Below are 19112 nucleotides of genomic sequence, written 5' to 3' on the forward strand. Positions count from 1 at the left end.
GCAACGGGTTCTCCAGAAGAAGGAGGCTGCTGTAAAGGCCACTGCTGCAAAGGCCGCTGCGGCCGCTGCTGCACGGGCCAAGGAGCTGGAGGCTCTTAAGTGGGCTTGGGTGGAAGCGACAGACTCCCCTAAGCAAACCGATGTAGAGCCAACCCTAGTAAGATCGACTCCGCCCCCTGAACCTGTACCTCAACAACTTTTACTTTCGAGCTCATCCAAAGTGGGCTCGTCAAGGCAGGCGACCTCTTCCGAGCGAACTCTCTCCCGAGGGGCTCAAGTCCTTCTGAGTTCTCTAGAGGGGAATCAAATAGTAAGGGGGAATATCGACCTAGCTCGAGTCACTACGGTGACAATAAGCTTCCAAGAGGACTGAGCTAAGATGTTTCGAGACAGCGTGGATGACCTACTTAGCCACTCTATGAGTCTGAGCTTAGAGGCGATCGCCAACCAACACATGGTGTGGGAGAAGGTTAACTTCTTAAGGAAGGAGACATCCAAGGCGGTCCACGAAGCTCTCGCATTCAAGAATCAATTAGCTAATGCACACACTCAGATCGTGGAGCCAGAAGGACAAGTGAAGTCTTCAGAGGAAGTCATAGCTCGGCTACAGAGAGAATTGGAAGATGCGCACACAAGTTGAGCTATTGACTTGGCTAAATTTTCTGAGGATCTCCGGGCTAAGGAAGAAGAGCTGAAAGCCAGGGAGAACGATGCCCTCGAAAGGGAGGCGAACGCATATGTAAGTGCCCACGGAGACTTCTTGACCGAATTATTGACACGCTACCCTCAAGATGACTTCACTTGGCTGGAGAAGCTCACTCCGGGTGCCGGAGAAGTTAAGGATGTGAGTGAGGCTCAGGGGGTTGAAAATATATATTGGGCAAAGGGGGGTGAAAATGTAAATGTGGATCGGGCAGAGGGGAGTCAACCTGAGGCGTGACTGTGCTTGTAATAATTTTTCAGAATTTTAATGAGGTACCTTTTACTTTTCAAACTTGTCTCGTTATTATTTTTTATTTGTTATTTCTGAACTTCCTGACGCCATTATTTGTTGAGATCGGACCATTAAACATATGAGATCGGATAATCAATGAAAATAAAAACCGACTTAATAATTCAGACTAAACTCGACTTGAAGAAGATTAAGCCGAATTGGAATTTTGTGCAAAATTTTAATGAGATCTGATGAAATCGGGCTAATATCAAATTGTCTAAATTACCAAGTGATATGAGACCGAACTTTAATGTGATCGGGCAAAACCGGACCAAGACCGAACTGAATCGAAGGGGGATCGGATTTGAATAGTCCACCTAATAAGGTGTTCAGATCCTTCTGGGATCGGTGAACCTCACTATGTTCAGGTCTGGAAGCTTGTAAAACTCAATGAATTCCATTTGAGCTTTATTGGTTGACCAAAATATAGTGTCTACATACATCCACCACTGATTCTTATTGCATAGAAAAACCAAAATTGATAGTGGGTTTCAAACGCAATTGAGCTTATTATCGTTTCTAATTTCTATTATTTAATTATTTTAAAATTAAATAATTATATAATAATTTTAATATTGATATAGTGAAAATAATTAAAATTAGTTTAAAATGAAATATATATAAATGTGAAAATATAATAAATTCAATACTAATAGGACTTGAATCCTTGACTAATTTTACTAGACCAAGTAACGTTTCAAAAAACATTAATAGATACCATAATATGAACACACTAATCATCACTATCTTCAACTGCCACATTTTACACATTCAATATAGACAAGCAATGTTATCTTAATTATAATAGCCGCAATTTATGATTTTTTTGGCCAAGTCCATGACAAGGGTTTAAGGTAATTTACAAAGATCAAAAAACCAATCGCATAAGTCAAATTGGCATATATGCTTTTAATATGAATTTTTTTTATTTAGATCCAATTTATTATAAATTCAAGATACAAGATGCACAATTAAATCTATCTATTAAATTTAAATATATGAATCTTACATATTTACATTTTGGATAAATGATAGATCAGGTTAATATAATCATTTTATTCATGTCTTAATTTCATCTTTTTATATATTTACACAAAGAAAATTAATTAATTAATTAATTACAGTTCATTTTCATCAAACTCGAAACACAATCTTTCTTAATTATCAATAAGCTAATTCAGGTAATTTGGATCTATATCCCATCATTGTGTCGTATGAAATGTGATGACAAGTTACGATTATTTTATTAGTCATCTCTATACCATTAATTAAGATAAGATATATCCTGCTAGACCTAGAAGAGATGCACACTATATCGCTCTAAAGTGGGATTCGCTTTTCACAATTTCAAGAGATGATCTTTATATATATATATATATATATATATATATATATATATATATGTACGTGTGAATGGAAGATTAATGTGATATATATATATATTTTGGTTCATTTGACTTGATTGAGATGGAACTCATACATGATTGAATTGATAAACGAGGGCACCCATTTCTATTGTCAATATGAGCAGACAGAATGCGGTTTAGTTTCTTACCTACATGATTGTGTTCTATTTTTTTTTTTTTGTGTTCTATTTTTTTTTTGTGTTCTATTTTATAAACAGAAGAAAATCTCCCTCTCTATCTCTCTTAATTATATATAGGATCAAGAATGCAAACAAAGCCACCTGTCCAATTGACGCACGACCTTACCTCACTTGGCCAATTCTTTTCTGCATTTCACGCTCTAAGATGGATCACTCTTTTCACATTTGGTCTTAGTCCACTTCATCTTTGTTGCCTAGTCCAATGCATTTGTTCAAAAATGACTTCATCTCTTTCTCTCTCTCTTTCTCTCTCTACCCATTTCCCTCTCCTTTTTAATGGACAAAAGTAAGAAGACTCTCTTGTGGCGCTGATCCCACAAGTTCCTTGATCATTTCCCCGCCGCCTGGAATAAACACTACGTGGATGCACGATATCATTGTCATGGACCCATCTACTGATCGTCGTGTAAGCCACTCTTGCGATGATGGGCATCGTTCCATTTCCCATGGAAACAGAATAATTACTGAGATGGATTTCTTTGCCGATGCAAATTGTCCCAAGCAAAAACCTCCGCCGGCTGCTATAGTCAAGACAGAGGCTATGGATGATGGGGTAGGGCGACAGAATGAAGAAGATATAAATGTAAGCAAAAACTATATCACCCACAATCTCTCTCTCTCTCTGAATAATATCGGTTCTTACAGGAGTTTTTGATTCGTTATTTCTCTGTGTTTCGATCCTTATTTTTTTTTTTTCCTTATTACAATTACCTAGACTAGTTTGAATCTTCTAACGGGAAGCATTGGTCGTGATAATAAATCAATTGTGGAAGATGGAGCATCTCAAAACAAGGAAGCTTATAATCAAAGAAAGAAAGAGGTATATATGGAACCGTGATCTACATATAGTACAACAAAGAAAAGTTAATTTTTCATCTGGAATTTGAATTTTGATGTTATTTTATATTCTTTTTTTCTATTAAAAGATAGTTATTCATTTCTCCAAGTGTTTTTTTCTTGGTTCAGCTCGAACTTTTACACGCCAAAATAAACCACATGAACGCAGAAAATCAGCGTTTGAAAGGCATACTTAATCAGGTGAACAACAACCACTATTTCCTACAGATGCACCTTGTTGCACTCATGCAGAGGCTCCAGAATCAGAACACTATAACTGTGAAAAATGAGGAGGTAACTTAATCTCTCTATACACAACCACACACCCAAGTAGCAATTATCAGATCAGAATAAAATGATGCATACTACAGACAAGTTCTTAGTAAAGATTTGCCACCAATTTTTCAGGTGATACATGGAACGCTTGAAGAGAAACAGCATGTGGGATCCATCATTGCAAGGCACTTTTTGGATCTGGGTAAAGCTGAAATAGGCGAAATAGGCGAAGGTTGTTCACAGTCAGTGTCTGAAGAAAGATCTCGGGATTGCTCAATATCTCCTAATATAGTTGAGTCAATGGAGAATAATAAGCCACCAGTGGTCAGTAGTAGCTCTATTAGTGGAGTTGTTCCAGTTCTTGATCATTTGAAAAGGAGTGCTGGTGGAATAAAAAATTATGAGACTTCAGAAGAAGCATTTCATGGATGGGTTCCAAACAAAGTCCCCAAGTTTAATACTTCAAGGGACGTTGACGATGAACAGAAAGCAGTAACCTCGTCTATGATTAGAAAAGCCCGTGTCTCAGTTCGAGCAAGATCCGAGGCATCCACGGTAAGTTTTGGTTAGCCATGCACATGTATACTCAGGCACCTAATTTAGTGGGCGCATTTGGTAGGATGTAAATGCAAAGAAATGTAATCAATTAAAAATTCAATAGAACAATGAATTAAAAATTCATTTAATTAACCCATGAGCTTTACCCATTAATGCTGAAGTTTAATTACATTACTTTTAATTATATAACATACTGAACATTTGCTTAGTGCAATTCCTGTAATACATTTTCCACAAAATGTTGATTAGCAACAGAGGAAAGTAAGCTAGACAATAACACAGCACAAACGCATGCTATAAGATACATGCACCGCTCAATAGGAAGTAGGAACGCAGTTTCCTCTCCGCTACTCTCTGACGGCCGAAAGAGAAAGACACTTGAAAAGGACCACCAGAAATCATTTTGCTGGTCCTTGTTTGTAACACGAGCTCTTTTTCTTAATTAATAAGGATAGTCTAATACTGTTACTAATCAATCTTTGATTACTATATGGCAGATATCTGATGGATGCCAATGGAGAAAATATGGGCAGAAATTGGCTAAAGGTAACCCATGTCCTCGATCTTATTATCGATGCACTATGTCATCTGGATGCCCAGTTCGCAAACAGGTAAACTACTCTATTTCTTCATTTTTTTTTCTGGATAATTTAAAGTTAATTAATTAATTAGTTCTTATAAAAAAAAAAAGCAAATTAATTAGTACTAAAAGGTTCTTGGTAAACAATATTTAGGTACAAAGGTGTGCAGAGGACCAAGCAGTCCTTGTAACAACCTATGAAGGTTGTCACGACCATCCACTCCCTCCAGCCGCAATGGCCATGGCATCTACCACATCAGCAGCAGCATCAATGCTACTTTCAGGGTCTATGCCTAGTCCTGATGAGTTAATGAACGCTAATTTATTAGCAAAAACTTTTCCTTGCCCACCCGGCTTCGCAACACTTTCAGCTTCAGCTCCATTTCCTACTGTAACACTGGACGTCACTCCACCTCCAGCTTCCAACTCCTCACAGAGACTTCAAGGGCATTTCCTCCTCCCTTCTCTGAACTTCCCCAACAATTTCACGTCCACGCCGCATGTTTCTGCGCAAGCCCTCTACAACCAATCTAAAGTTTCAGGTCTTTTAAGCCCCCATAAGGGAATGGAGCTGCCTCAAATAATACCTCCATTGGCGGACAGTACTGTTAGTGCAGCAACTGCTGCTATCACTTCAGACCCTAACTTCACTGCAGCTCTAGTTGCAGCGATCAGTTCCATCATTGGCAATATTCAAGCAAACAGTAATTCTAATAGCAGCCCCACATTGAGGAACAGTATCGACAACAGCACATAAAATAGCACGACTAATCAATTAGCTTTAGCTTTTTGTGGTAATAGAGTTCTCTACACGACGAGAAAGTCTAGACGTACAGTTCGAACATAATAATAAAAAAAAAAAAGTGGACGAATATTCGTATTGATCGACAGTGAAAGTGCAATGAGAATTTCTTTGCCAATATGAAGGTGTTTAGTTTCAATATACTTCTCCTTTTTGGCCTAACAGAAGAGTTTAATGGGATCCTATTTACTTGTCAATTAGCATTCTTACGTGACCCTGGTCAGCAATTTTACTGGTATGAGAAGCATTAAAACTAGTATAAGTACTATCATCTAGGGTTCCAATTAATAAACCATATATACTTGCCTAGTAAGGTATCATCAAGATATATAGAATGATTGTTCCTACTTTTTCCGTCATGATGTCAGGATGATTGTGAGCGATGGTTAGTTTTCGTATAATTTAGTGTATAAAATTATATTTTTCTTAGTTAATTTGATGACTTTAAAAGATTAATCTAATTGCAAATTGTTTACTTCTATTAAAAACTATTAACTAATATATATAATGTTGACAAATGTAATTATATTTCACGACCTGACATGGGCATGGCACTATTGTTTAGGGATGAATCCCATGTTTTATTTTTATTCATGAATGCACAGCATGTTTATGGACAGTTGGTAATTCATACTTGGCTTATATGTACGTAAAAAAATTGGGATTAAGCTATGTATATCACACCTCAAATGATTCCACAGATATCATAGGCTAGATTAGGTCTGATATAAAAGTGGGCTGGAATCTGTACTCAAATTGAGATATATAATTATATACGTGCTTACTTGAGAAATTGGATTAGTTCATGGACGAGGGTTAGGCTTACACTTTTCTCAAGAATATGCCAAGATCTTATAATTAGGTTTCTTTTGGAACCAAACATGTAAATGACCTGCGAGTTAAAACTTTGTTGCAAAAGAAGAACCCTAGGTGTTTTTATTTTTTTATTTTTGTCAGGTGTATATTTTGGTGGGGGCAACCCCAAAAAATTACTTAGAGTGAGCGATGTCTTAACCACTTAGCTAAGCCTGGACTAACTTTGAGGTGATAGTTATAAGGATAAAAGTTTCGATTTACTGTTTATAAATGATTCTCAAACATTTAATTCTCGATTCGAATAGTCCTTTAAAATTTGACATTAGACTTGAAATATGTAAATTATATAAAAATAAAAATTTTGTTTTAATTATATTTATTCTTATCAAAATCTATAAATTTTAACTACGTGGGGCAATTATTTTGAAAAACTTTCTGTCGGTATATGCATGAGCGTATATCACTGGAAAAATTAAAATTCTTTGTCACAGTGATTTGATGAATAATCTAATAATTTTTAGCCCAAATATGGAAATGAATTCAGATATTTTTAGAGGGAGGAAAGGATAGATTCTTTCTCCAAACCAATCCAACTAATGTTTGTTCTTGCACAGCAAATTTTCACGTTGTAATTAATGAGAGATTTTTCTATTTTTTTTCCTTTTTTCCAGCCGAGTCTCTGTCTGGTTGGAGAAAGCTATAAATCCTCATGGACTTCTGCAACACCTAATAAAAAATTCCTATACTCTTAGCATATAAGAAAAGAATATCTCACCAAAGACACGTGTACGGCTCTAGCTTCCCAAGTTGCTCGCTTAAGTCAATTTCTCCCTTTCAAAAAATCAAACCGGACGTAAATTTTTAGTCCCTCAGTGGGTTTCTCATTTTTCCTCCCTCAATCGATCGTCAGAAACTGTGAGTGATTTTGATCTTAAGCTCATGATTGCTGTTGGATTTTGTTTTTATAATCGTTTTTAGTTGTTTGAATTTTTGTAATTTTTATCGCGCTATATGATTTTTTGTTTGGGGTTTTCTTTTTGATGTGTGAATTTGACTGTCTAGTTTTGTTTGGCTGCTCAGAATCTGTGGGAAAAGGAATTGGTTTTGTATTTTTTTTCTCTGGTTTTTGAATTTTATGGGACCCGGCTAATCTAGTAATGCTTTCATTTTAGATTTATGGAATTCTTTGTGAATTTAATAAGCGTGGGATATCGTCCATTTTGGAAATTTATTTTCTGATTTTCGTTTATGATTCCATCTAGTAATAGTTTAAGTTCTACAATGGATTTAGTTCAACACGATTATATTCAGAAGTTCACCGAATGCAACTTAAGAAATGCTTGGTCAGAAAAGAAATAGAGTATAATTTAGATAGTAATTGTTTCTCATTTAGGGGAAAAATGGTAGTTGTTAAAAATAAGAGTTGTTTCTATTTCAGTGTCCAACTTCCACTATTGAATGCTGATTTTTTGTACTAAGAAATTTCTCTTATAACATGACTGTGCGCCTATGTGCACTTGTTGCATGCAAGTCAAGCTTAGGTGAGTGAGTTTAGATAGTCTGATCTTTTGCTTGTGTATAAGTTTGTTGAGAGCACAAGAGATAAGAGGTTTTGTTATGTGTTCATGTGATATTTGCCATAATCCGGTTTAGGGTTTTGATCTATTATAATTTATTTGGTGTATTCTGTTTTTGAATTGCTCAGTTTTCAACATGGGTACAAGATCCAAACCCATTACTACTGCTCTTTTCCTTTGCTTCCTTCTGTTGCCTTTGGTTTTTGCTGCACATAATGATGGATTGGTCAGAATTGGACTGAAAAAGAGGAAGTTCGATCAAAACAACCTTGTGGCTGCGCAGTTTGAGTCCAAAGAAGGAGAGTCATTGCGAACTTCTTTTAAAAAGTATCATTTCCATGGGAATTTAGGTGATGCAGAAGATATTGATATAATATCACTAAAGAATTACATGGATGCCCAGTATTTTGGTGAGATTGGTATTGGTACTCCCCCACAGAAGTTCACTGTGATATTTGACACTGGTAGTTCTAATCTCTGGGTGCCCTCTTCCAAGTGCTATTTTTCAGTAAGTTCTTTGCCTTAGTTAGAGGGTCATTATGTGATTTTACCTTACAGCTTGGGATTTTTCATCACTTGGAAGATCAGATTGAGAAGTATTATGTCGGAGGTCTTTAGTTTGTTCTGAAGATTTTGTCTCAGATACTTAATCAATGTATAAAATTCTCTGGAAATAAAGGTTTGTTATACGGTGTAATTTCTTGTCTAACTTCTGTTTTCAGGTTGCCTGCTATTTCCATTCCAGGTACAAGTCTGGCCATTCAAGCACCTACAAGAAGAATGGTTTGTACTGCATCTCAATTCATTCTAGTGTTTATGCAATTTTTTTTTAAGTTTCTTTTCTGTTTTTGTGCTTAATTTCAATTGCATAGTTTTTAGCTGGATGTATACTTATCAGAAATTCAGAATGGAAGTCCATTCATTTTTGTGATTTATTTCTCATGGTTTTATATGTGTGCAATAATGCCCGTATAAGCATTATTCCAATATAGTTTTCCCTTTGTATTTCTAATTCATTAATAATATGGTTCCCATAAGATTCCTTTTTCTACCAAAAAAAAGTTGTGAAGCTGAGTGAAGCGGATACTTCTAATTTCACAGCCAGCAAAGAAACAAGAGACCTGAAATTGAAGCGTTGTAACACCCCCCCTTCCAGAAGAGTTACGGTCCTGAAAAAGTGTGTAGGGAGGATAACCACAATTATCCACATGAATTAATAACCGATTTTCTTTTCTTGACAAAATAGCTCTAGCTCTGGGCAGTTAATTTTCAATTGGGGTCTTTGTATTAGCAGATCATGATGCTGTTATAATTTCTACTTCCTAGTAGGTTATGGTTTTGCGTGTCTAAATGTAATTTGGTGCTGCATATCTTCTTTGGTGAGTGCGTGTTACACACACACACACATATATATATATATATATATATATATATATATATATATATATATATATAACAAGCTACAGTGGGCATGGAGAATACAAGAACAAGCAATGCAGTCTTCTGTTGTTATTATAAATTATTCTTAAAATTTGCACTGTATCTTCCATATGATGTGTCCGTAGTTTACTCCCATGCATGAGATGATTTCATGATATTCTGTCTTTTGTGGCCTGGCTTCTGCCATGGATTTTTGTTAAGTGAACATTAACTTTGCTCACGTGTATTCTTCTGTGCAAGTTTTTGATGAACTTTGCTTCCTACACACTGATGGATCTCATGAATATTTGCTCAGGCAGATGTACATGCTTATATGTTGCAATTTTTTATTAGTTGATCATTGAACATTATGTCTTTAACTGATTTTGTTTTTATATGAGCTTTCTTTGTATGTTTGAGGACAGAAACATTGTTGAGATGCTATTGCAGTTGTAGTGATAGGGCATACTGCATCATAAATTTTTTATTTGCAAATGATCCTGAGTGCATGCACTGTGTGTGTTGATATGTTTGTGATTTGGTGAGAGAAACTTTCCCTCTGAAGACCTAGTGTGATGTAATTTCATTCAACACAGGAAAATCAGCAGATATCCATTATGGAACTGGTGCTATTTCTGGCTTCTTTAGTCAAGACCATGTAAAAGTTGGTGGTCTTGTGGTCAAGGATCAGGTAACTTGAAGCTGGTTACTTTATACTATAAATGCATTAACGTAATAATGCTAGTTTGTGGTTTGCATTTACTAATGAGGTGGTATATATTAGGAATTTATTGAAGCTACTAAGGAGCCCAGCATCACGTTCTTGGTAGCAAAGTTTGATGGTATACTTGGACTTGGATTCGAAGAGATATCAGTTGGAAAGGCTGTACCTGTGTGGTATATAATTGCACATTGTTCTGTTTTGATAGTTGATTGTTCATTTTTTTTGTATTGATCATGCCTGGAAAGTTAAAGAGTGTCGGGACTTCAATTATTGTATAGCTGACTTTAGAACCATCACAGGTACAACATGGTCAATCAGGGTCTTGTTAAAGAACCTGTTTTCTCATTTTGGTTTAACCGCAATGCTGATGAAGATGAAGGAGGTGAGATCGTTTTTGGTGGGATGGATCCCAAGCATTACAAGGGTGAGCATACATACGTCCCTGTGACACAGAAAGGGTATTGGCAGGTTGGTTCTCTAAGCATCACTTCTACCATCTGTAATATTTGGATATTGATGATCTCATGATTCTGATCATACCTTCTTTTCTTTTTTGGGTAGTTTAACATGGGTGACGTCTTGATTGATGGTAAAACAACTGGTAAGCAAATCAGTAATCATGTTTCACTTTGTTTTATGGAGAATGTTGTTTCTTTGTATCATTTATGATCCTGATTTTTGTATCTGTTTCAGGAATTTGTGGCAGTGGCTGTGCAGCAATTGCTGACTCTGGAACTTCTTTGTTGGCTGGACCTACTGTGTGTAGTCAAACCATGTTTCTTTTGCATTATAATTATGCATATTGTTTGATGTGTTGGTTCCATCTTGCCTGAGGGGACTATCATGACCCGATCATGTAGGTTTTCAAAATATAGATGCACCAGGGAAAAGGAAGGAGATAGTAATTCCCAGCAGAATTTCATATAATCCTGTTTTTTATTTAAAAAAAAAAAAAGAGCCATGATGTGCCCTTGCTTGCTTCTGAATGACAAAAGCGAGATCATTTGCTGTAGGAACTAACTAACCCATATATAGACTTATCATTGTTCAATGGACGGATAATGAATTATGTTTCTACTTTTCTCCAATTGGATATCCTGCTCTAGTTTCCTTCCAATTGGGTATTTTGCTGAGAGTTTATTTAATTTATTCCCTGCTTGATGGTAGCACTTAAGGTCTTTTGTATTTGATACAGTAGTCAGCCGTTTGATTTTAGGTTGTAGTAAATGTTGTTGCCTATTTTGCAAGGAACTATGCATCTTTTTTGGCTTTTGGGCTTTCTTCTATGTTGGACCTTTTTTGGTAGCATTATCATCTGGGTAGTTGATGGTGATATTTATTATTGTTTGATGAGCACTGTTAGTGTCTGCTTGTGTTTGACTTGTACTGTCTTTGCATTATTTGCAGGGCATCATTGCTGAGGTAAACCATGCCATTGGAGCAACTGGAATTGTTAGTCAAGAATGCAAGGCTGTTGTTGCTCAATATGGAGAAACCATAATTGAGATGCTTTTAGCAAAGGTATCGGCTAAGTTACTGCACAGCATGAAGAAACTGTTCATATTTTCTGATGTTCGTCTTTTCTCATTGGATGTTCTAAAAATCATCTTTATTTTATGTGACAGGACCAACCACAAAAAATTTGCTCACAAATTGGTTTGTGCACATTTGATGGTTCTCGAGGTGTAAGGTCAGAGCGCATGTTTTTCGCCATTGCATCTATTAATATGTTTCTTTTGCTGTTTGCGCATCTAAAAAAGGTGAACTACAATTCATTTTTTATGTGATCAGTGTGGGCATTAAGAGTGTCGTGAATGAGAATATTCAGGGAGTGGCTAGTGGTTTGCGTGATGCAATGTGCTCTACTTGTGAGATGGCAGTTGTATGGATGCAGAATCAGCTCAAGCTGAATAACACTCAGGAGCGCATACTTAACTATGCCAATGAGGTAAACTTAACTACAATTTGGCATTTCTAATTAAATTGTACTTCACATTTGCTGATACTGTAATTTTGTTATTACAGCTATGTGAACGATTGCCCAGTCCAATGGGAGAATCAGCAGTAGATTGTGGTGGTTTGTCTACCATGCCTAATGTTTCATTTACAATTGGTGGGAAGGTTTTTGACCTCTCCCCTGAGCAGGTATGATTGATCATTTGGCTTTGTTGGGTTTGTCTGTATTCCCAGAGCATCACATGTACCTTGGTACCTGTCATGTTTACCCACATTACTTGGATTTTGAGTTGAGAAATGAAAATTGACCTATGGATTCAGAACACCCTACCCACCCCCAACAAATAAAATGAAATAAAATTATTCATTTCACTCTTTGGAGTAGCATAATTTTCCATAAGCAAGCTTATATGTCACGTTTTTTAAGTGTTTCACTGGCTTGTATATTTTTTGTGATGGTGATAGTATGTCCTCAAAGTGGGTGAGGGAGAAGCCGCCCAATGCATTAGTGGATTTACAGCTTTAGATGTGCCCCCACCTCGTGGTCCCCTCTGGTATGCCGCACTCTTTATCATAGATGCAAAAATTCTTCCGTCCAAATTTACTGGTCTAAATGAAACGTCAACTTTAATGATTACTGCATTGCAGGATATTGGGAGATGTTTTCATGGGTCGCTTCCATACAGTATTCGACTATGGTAATAAGAGAGTTGGATTTGCGGAAGCTGCATAAATAATTATCCCTCGTTCATCTGTATGCTTTTTACATGAAAGTGTTTCGTGGCCGACCTTGACTTGCCAGAATGTAAATATCAGAACAGTAATGTGGCTTGTTATGTTGTCAAACTAGTACAATACCTTCACATCTCGTAGTATGAAGGTTGACAATATGAATGTTGGGTCTTGGAAAAGAGCCTTAAATAATAGTATATGTAAATTTTATAATCATCAGGCTTGTCCGCAGCCCAGTGTGAATGCCGTGTATTCGTTAAGCTTATACGAAGCTAATCCTAAATCTTTTTAGGTGGGGAAAGAAGAGGGGAAAATAATAATAATAATAATAATAATAATAATAATAATAATAATAATAATTGATCGTCTCCATTTCCTTGGCCGAGTTTGTATGGGTTTTACATGTTACATAGCTTGGTGAATGCCAGATGAAGTTAGAATATCTAAACCTATCCATTAAAGTGAATTATGGAACACCTAACGGTACAAAATTTTACATGCATAGCTTGGTGGATGCCGGATGAAGTTTAGAATGTCTAAACCTATCCATTAAAGTGAATTATGGAGCACCTGGCTGTACAAAATTTTTACGCAACCTAAAAGTTAGTGTTCCTTCTGATCTACGTGTGTTAATCAATAAAGTGTTTCATTGTATGTCATAACTCTGCCTTGTCGCATAGGCTTCCCAGTCCATGCAACGGGCACAATAATCGAGTCGAAATGAGAGGTCGCTCTCTTATTGCACCGTCAGAGTCTCATCTATGTAGAGGTTTGAGCTAAAGGTGGCATGAGAAATTGGATGTCCTGAAAAGTTGATGGGCCTAACGTGCTTGTGATCTTTATAATCCAGTCAGTTTATGCGGCTGAGTCTTGTATAATGCATCTAAAAATTCTAATAATCGAACCCTTTTGGATGCCTTTGCTTCTGCGTCATGGAGCCTGCTTCGATGGGCAGATTTTCTAGCTAAGCCAATCCTATTAGGAAAGAAGCGTGGAAAGAACGGAATCAACACCTTGTTGCAAGTTAAAACAAAAAGTAAGACCCCAGCAGGCACGTTTTGCTTGCTGTACTGTGTTGCATAGCTGGAAAAAGGGGTGGGATTAAAATTTGCTTCCATGTTAAAAGGGACTTTGGCACCGACTAGCTGCAAAGGGCAATTGATGACCCCACTGTCATCATCCAAAGGACGCAAAAACATGGAAAGAACATGAAAACTTGGGATTTGCAGGTATTGGGAAATTAAATCCATGGACCATAATCTTTTTCATGCAATTACCCATTTCTCAAGCTTTTATCACTAATTTAGAATATGAACACTTTATTTAAAAAAATTATATTCATAATATCACAATCTAAGTACACTTGAATTGTAGAAAACCACAATTAAATGCTCCAAGGATCTAGGAGAACCTTACTTTGACAATGCTCACCCAAGCATACACCAATTGAAGCACCTGCGATCAAAAAATTACACTGAATTTTCAATCCAGTGGAACCAAATTTTGTTTGTTCTAGGCTAAGAAAACTGCAACATTTGCAAGTTGCTGTATGCACGCACGCACTTGTACCAGCCTATGGATTCTAACCCATTTACTGGTTGCAGCACTCATGCCCTCATTCCAAGAAACGTGCCCCTCTGCATGTTATTGTGCAAAAGCTCTCAAGCCAAAAAAAATGTGCTTACTCTTGTGCCTTTTTTTTTTTTTTTTCTTAGACACTGTGCCAAGTTGTTCCTCATTCTCTGCCGAGACTAGGAAGTTATCCTCCACTTGAGTTGATATGCATGGTTAACCAAAAAGGTGAATCTGACCCTCTCCTTGTTTGGATGATAATTTCCCATGATTTCATAATATATGGCATAGTAATACTATTTATTTGTAAAGATTATTATGAAAATGATGGTTTAAAATTGTAAAGTGATGATTCATTAACTATGATTTTATCACATATTATCAAATTACTAAATAAGTAGTTTTATATGGTTTAAAATTTTTGTATTTCAATTTTATACTTACACAATTTATAAAATTTTAATTATATCTTTTTTTTTTTTTATTTAGAAACATTCCTTAACTCTCATCTTCAGTCTTTCCCTTCGACAAAAAATTTTTAGTCTCTCCCATATAAGCTAGTCCTCCATCATCTCTCATAGGTCCTACATATATCATACCATTATTCCAAACATGTTAACATTTAAAATCATATAATATAATACAATACAATACAATATGATATTATACATTAATAAATCATGCTGCACTATCGGTTTCAATTTCTATTCATGTCTGATTTTCAAATTTAATGATTTAATTTTTTTTTAACTTTTTTAAAATAAAAAAAAATCTAGTTTGGCTTGGAATCGAGTTGTATAGTTTTAGTTTAATTTATGTCTGATTTATTCGCAGTTCGAGTCAAACACGGGTTAATCAATTCTGATTCTGAATCGCTCAATGTCCGGGTCTAGTCATAGGTGATTCAGATCCATTTCCTTTCAGCATGACACACCTATCACCTTTTCACAAATAGAAATTGCTTGATGACCAAACAAACACATTTGCCTGAATTTCTAATCCCTGTTTCCGCTACTAAGCGCAACTTGTAACGAAGTTTTGAACTTGTATTCTAATGTAATCCCAAAGACAAGCTTGGGTTAGTGTTTTCTTTTCTCATAATTATGCATTTTTTTGTGCTGGATGCCCCCCATTACTTATGCATTGATAATGATTCGCCAAATCAAAAATCAAAACGCCTGCAGCAGGCCTGTGGGCCATTTGAGTCATGCTACTCGGTTTTGTCGGCTGATGGAATTTTGAATTAGGCCCCCAATTTCACGTTGAAAAATTAGTGCCAGTTTTAATCAAACGCTGTGTTTAGGTCCCAGCAAGTGGCTTCAGTCCTCCAATTCTGACGCAGTCTTATTCATTTTAGATTATGTGATTATAATAATTAACAGCTTGGTTAAATTTGCAAACGCGGTTTACATTTGACAATTACATAAAATTTGCCTTTGCCGCCGCAAATGCTACTCCTCTAATTTGGGATTATTCTTTATAATCACGCTTCCTTGCCACATTTTCTCATGTCTTCGTGTGGATGGCTTTATACGTATCTTCCCCTAAGTAACCCACCGTCCACAAGCGGCCGAGCTGCCAAAGTCCTCCCTCCTCTTGCCACGCGGTTCCCCTTCACTATGGGACAACATTACTCAAATTTGGCCAAATTGAACAAGAAAAATACCCTTTAGATTTAACTGGGAGCTGGCGAGAATACATAAATCCCATTTTGTACTATGTGTACAACTCCAAAACCAAACGACAGGTCGCATATGTATTATATCCGGTACACGCACTTTAAATAGCTAAACCACCCACCCCCCCCCAACTAAAACTCAAACCTCCTCCCACTTCATTCTCTTCTCATTTCTCGTGTCCTCTCTCTCTCTCTCTCTCTCTCTCTCTCTCTCTCGCCAATATGGAGTGGACTAGGGGGCCTGTTGTCGGCCGTGGCTCCACCGCCACTGTCTCGTTAGCCACCTCTGCCTCCACTGGTGAGCTCTTTGCTGTTAAGTCCACGGAGCTCTCTAGGTCTATGTTCCTGCAAAAAGAGCACTACTTTCTGTCTAAATTAAGCAGTCCTTATGTAGTCAAGTACTTAGGCTATGATATTACAGACGAAGATAGTAAGCCTATGTACAATATTTGCATGGAGTACGTCGCCGGCGGCACCCTCCACGATGCGATTCGGAGACATGGAGGTCAGCTAGATGAGCCGACGATAAGATTATACACACGAGATATCTTACAAGGCTTGGAGTACTTGCATACGAATGGCTTGGTCCATTGTGATCTCAAGAGCAAGAATGTTCTGATAAGCAAAGAAGGAGCGAAAATTGCCGACTTTGGCTGTGCTAAATATGTTGAAAAAGTTGGTGGTTGTGCCATGTCAGAATTTTCTGGTACACCGGCGTTCATGGCGCCAGAGGTAGCTCGTGGAGAAGAGCAGGGGTTCCCAGCAGACTTGTGGGCTTTGGGGTGCACAGTCATAGAAATGGCAACTGGGACTATCCCATGGACAGAGCAACAGAATGACCCAGTATCAGCTTTGTATCAGATTGGGTTCTCTGGTGTGGTGCCGGAGTTTCCCAGCTGGTTAACAGAGAAGGGTCAGGATTTCTTGAGCAAGTGTTTAAGGAGAGATCCAAAAGAGCGATGGACGGCTAAAGAATTACTCGATCATCCATTTCTTGGTAATTTGGACTTGGAGCTTAGGGAAATGGAGGATTTTACCACGACTTCTCCAAGTTGTGTACTGGATCAAGACTTCTGGGATTCAATGGAAGCATTGGAAAGTCCTCAGGGTTTAACACTTGAAGGTTTTTCGAATTCTCCAGCTGAAAGAATCAAGAAGTTGATTGAATGTACTTTCCCTGCCGAAGTACCCAACTGGACTTGGGCCGAGGATGATTGGATTACAGTTAGAAATAGTGACACTGAGGAAATCTTGGTGGATACGCCTTCAGTTCCAACTGCATTCTTGACCTCAGATTCAATTTTTTATGAACAAGAGCTTGAAAGATCAATTTTTTATGAAGATTTGCTAATGGAATTCTTTGTTGAAAATGAAAACATCAGCAATAATAGTAATGTTAGTACTAATGAAGGATATGATTCTGTATCAGAAAATCTCAATTTCGAGACATATAATAATAAATCTTGTTTTCTTAAATCTCATATCTTCTTAGTTGTCTGTTTTAACTATATATTCTTGGCAAATATTTTCCTTGACAAACCAACAGCTCTCTTTTTGTTTTTCCGGTTAAGCCAGATACAGATGCCGATTCCTCTGTTCTGGATTATAGGGTTGACTTAGAACCCAAGTCCTGCAACGGTCAACCTTGGGTTTGGTTTTAGAGGCCTGTGAAGTGTGAACAGAGAAGACTTTAGGTGAATGTTCCATAGTCAATGTCGGCTTCCTGCTATTTTAACAAGTCAACTAAAAATTTTTAATTTTCCCCCTCTCTCTTCCAAGTCCTTCAACTTGCTCCAGGTCCAACTGAGTTGGCCCTTATGGGACCTGGTAAGACACGAGTACCTGTTCCACAGCTGTTTCTTAAACCCTTCAGTGTGGACCGTGATTTGTTGTCTCATAATGGAAGTTTTGAACATCATAATCCATAGTTGGTGGCTCCACTCGTCGGGTGTTTTAGTGGCATTTAACTTTTTCTTGGCAGGTGAAAATGCAGGAACTTGGTTTCCCACTGGAAATTTATAAGGGAGGTGATTAGTTGGCTTGTGTCCTCGTAGGATATGGTTCCTATTACATGGGGGCACACCACTATTAAATGGATGGCTGCATTTTTCTACCAAGAAATCTCTGATGAGTCTACTGAACCTTCCTTTTCTTTCTTTTTTTTTTTTTTTTTTTCTCAGAATCCTTTCATCTCAATTTCTCAATATAAACCTGATCCCTAATTGTCTTTTGGCATGAGTGGTAATAATCTTTGGCTGGAAGGAAAGAAGCCTCCTTTATGTGTTCTGATCAAGTAGGCTTTGACTCTAAATAAAGTCTAAGTTATTTAATAAGTCAATGGCTATTAAGATTATAAAAAATCCAATGTGAAAAGAAGAGACTTTGGTTAGGCAAGTGGGAAAGTCAACATCTTTTGTTTTGTTTAGGCAAGTGGGGGAGAGAACATCAATGAATTATGACCAAGTAGAAGCTTTTTATGATAAAAAATACTAGTTGTAGTTGACTGTATCTAAACGGCAATTAAGAAGAATCAATTTGGAATATGTCTGCAAATCAAGAGCATGAGAATGGAATCTATCCCTTAAACAATTGTCACGGGGTTGACTATGATGGAGCTTGGTTTTCTACCATTTCTTGCAATGTTATACAAGTTACTTCAAAGGCATCAAGTTGCCAAGCTAAAAAGAAATTGTTATTATGCAACTTTTGACAGGTTCTATTCATGTAACCTTCCATGACTGGCAATTTGTTCCGTATTTCTACAGGCGTATGGGTCGTTCTTTCTTCAATTTGAGCTGCCATTTCATTATCTGTTCAGGAGGTGACATATTCTTTGGACTATTACACAATTAGGATCATTGAAACTGAGCTATTGGACTAGTAATTCAATGGTCGAGTGTATGACAAAAGATAATCCAAAAGGCGAATATATGGCTGTAAGCAGTAGAATTCCAATCATAAATTAGAAAGGCAATAGATCATATG

At 37.0% G+C, this 19112-nt stretch overlaps 3 protein-coding genes across 3 annotated transcripts; all 3 read left to right on the top strand.

Moving 5' to 3' along the window:
- The first annotated feature begins 2835 nt into the window (after positions 1-2835).
- On the top strand, positions 2836-5773 carry LOC110641926 (probable WRKY transcription factor 31). The gene is made up of 6 exons (XM_021793828.2): positions 2836-3183; positions 3316-3420; positions 3567-3731; positions 3846-4268; positions 4769-4882; positions 5006-5773. Exons 1-6 carry the CDS (start codon positions 2965-2967, stop codon positions 5606-5608), a joined length of 1629 nt encoding a protein of 542 aa, XP_021649520.2. The 5' UTR covers positions 2836-2964; the 3' UTR covers positions 5609-5773.
- A 1192-nt stretch (positions 5774-6965) lies between these two features.
- Positions 6966-13093, top strand: LOC110641937 (aspartic proteinase A1). The gene is made up of 14 exons (XM_021793838.2): positions 6966-7384; positions 8175-8554; positions 8769-8829; positions 10062-10156; positions 10250-10362; positions 10489-10657; positions 10751-10790; positions 10883-10947; positions 11597-11710; positions 11815-11879; positions 11981-12137; positions 12215-12334; positions 12611-12699; positions 12794-13093. Exons 2-14 carry the CDS (start codon positions 8183-8185, stop codon positions 12876-12878), a joined length of 1545 nt encoding a protein of 514 aa, XP_021649530.1. The 5' UTR covers positions 6966-7384; positions 8175-8182; the 3' UTR covers positions 12879-13093.
- Positions 13094-16239: 3146 nt separating this feature from the next.
- LOC110642262 (mitogen-activated protein kinase kinase kinase 18) lies at positions 16240-18460 on the top strand. Its single transcript, XM_021794251.2, has one exon. The coding sequence runs from the start codon at positions 16350-16352 to the stop codon at positions 17745-17747; it is 1398 nt and encodes a 465-aa protein (XP_021649943.2). The 5' UTR covers positions 16240-16349; the 3' UTR covers positions 17748-18460.
- Positions 18461-19112: the final 652 nt, after the last annotated feature.

Source organism: Hevea brasiliensis, chromosome 4, assembly GCF_030052815.1.
Source record: "Hevea brasiliensis isolate MT/VB/25A 57/8 chromosome 4, ASM3005281v1, whole genome shotgun sequence".
In the NCBI taxonomy this organism is placed as follows: domain Eukaryota; kingdom Viridiplantae; phylum Streptophyta; class Magnoliopsida; order Malpighiales; family Euphorbiaceae; genus Hevea; species Hevea brasiliensis.

Coding starts and splice junctions, on each gene's coding strand:
- LOC110641926 (XM_021793828.2), top strand. CDS start 2,965: ATGCACGATATCATTGTCATGGACCCATCTACTGATCGTCGTGTAAGC. Junction 3,184..3,315: donor AGAATGAAGAAGATATAAAT/GTAAGCAAAAAC, acceptor ACAATTACCTAG/ACTAGTTTGAATCTTCTAAC. Junction 3,421..3,566: donor ATAATCAAAGAAAGAAAGAG/GTATATATGGAA, acceptor TTCTTGGTTCAG/CTCGAACTTTTACACGCCAA.
- LOC110641937 (XM_021793838.2), top strand. CDS start 8,183: ATGGGTACAAGATCCAAACCCATTACTACTGCTCTTTTCCTTTGCTTC. Junction 12,138..12,214: donor TACTTAACTATGCCAATGAG/GTAAACTTAACT, acceptor TTGTTATTACAG/CTATGTGAACGATTGCCCAG. Junction 12,700..12,793: donor CCACCTCGTGGTCCCCTCTG/GTATGCCGCACT, acceptor ACTGCATTGCAG/GATATTGGGAGATGTTTTCA.
- LOC110642262 (XM_021794251.2), top strand. CDS start 16,350: ATGGAGTGGACTAGGGGGCCTGTTGTCGGCCGTGGCTCCACCGCCACT.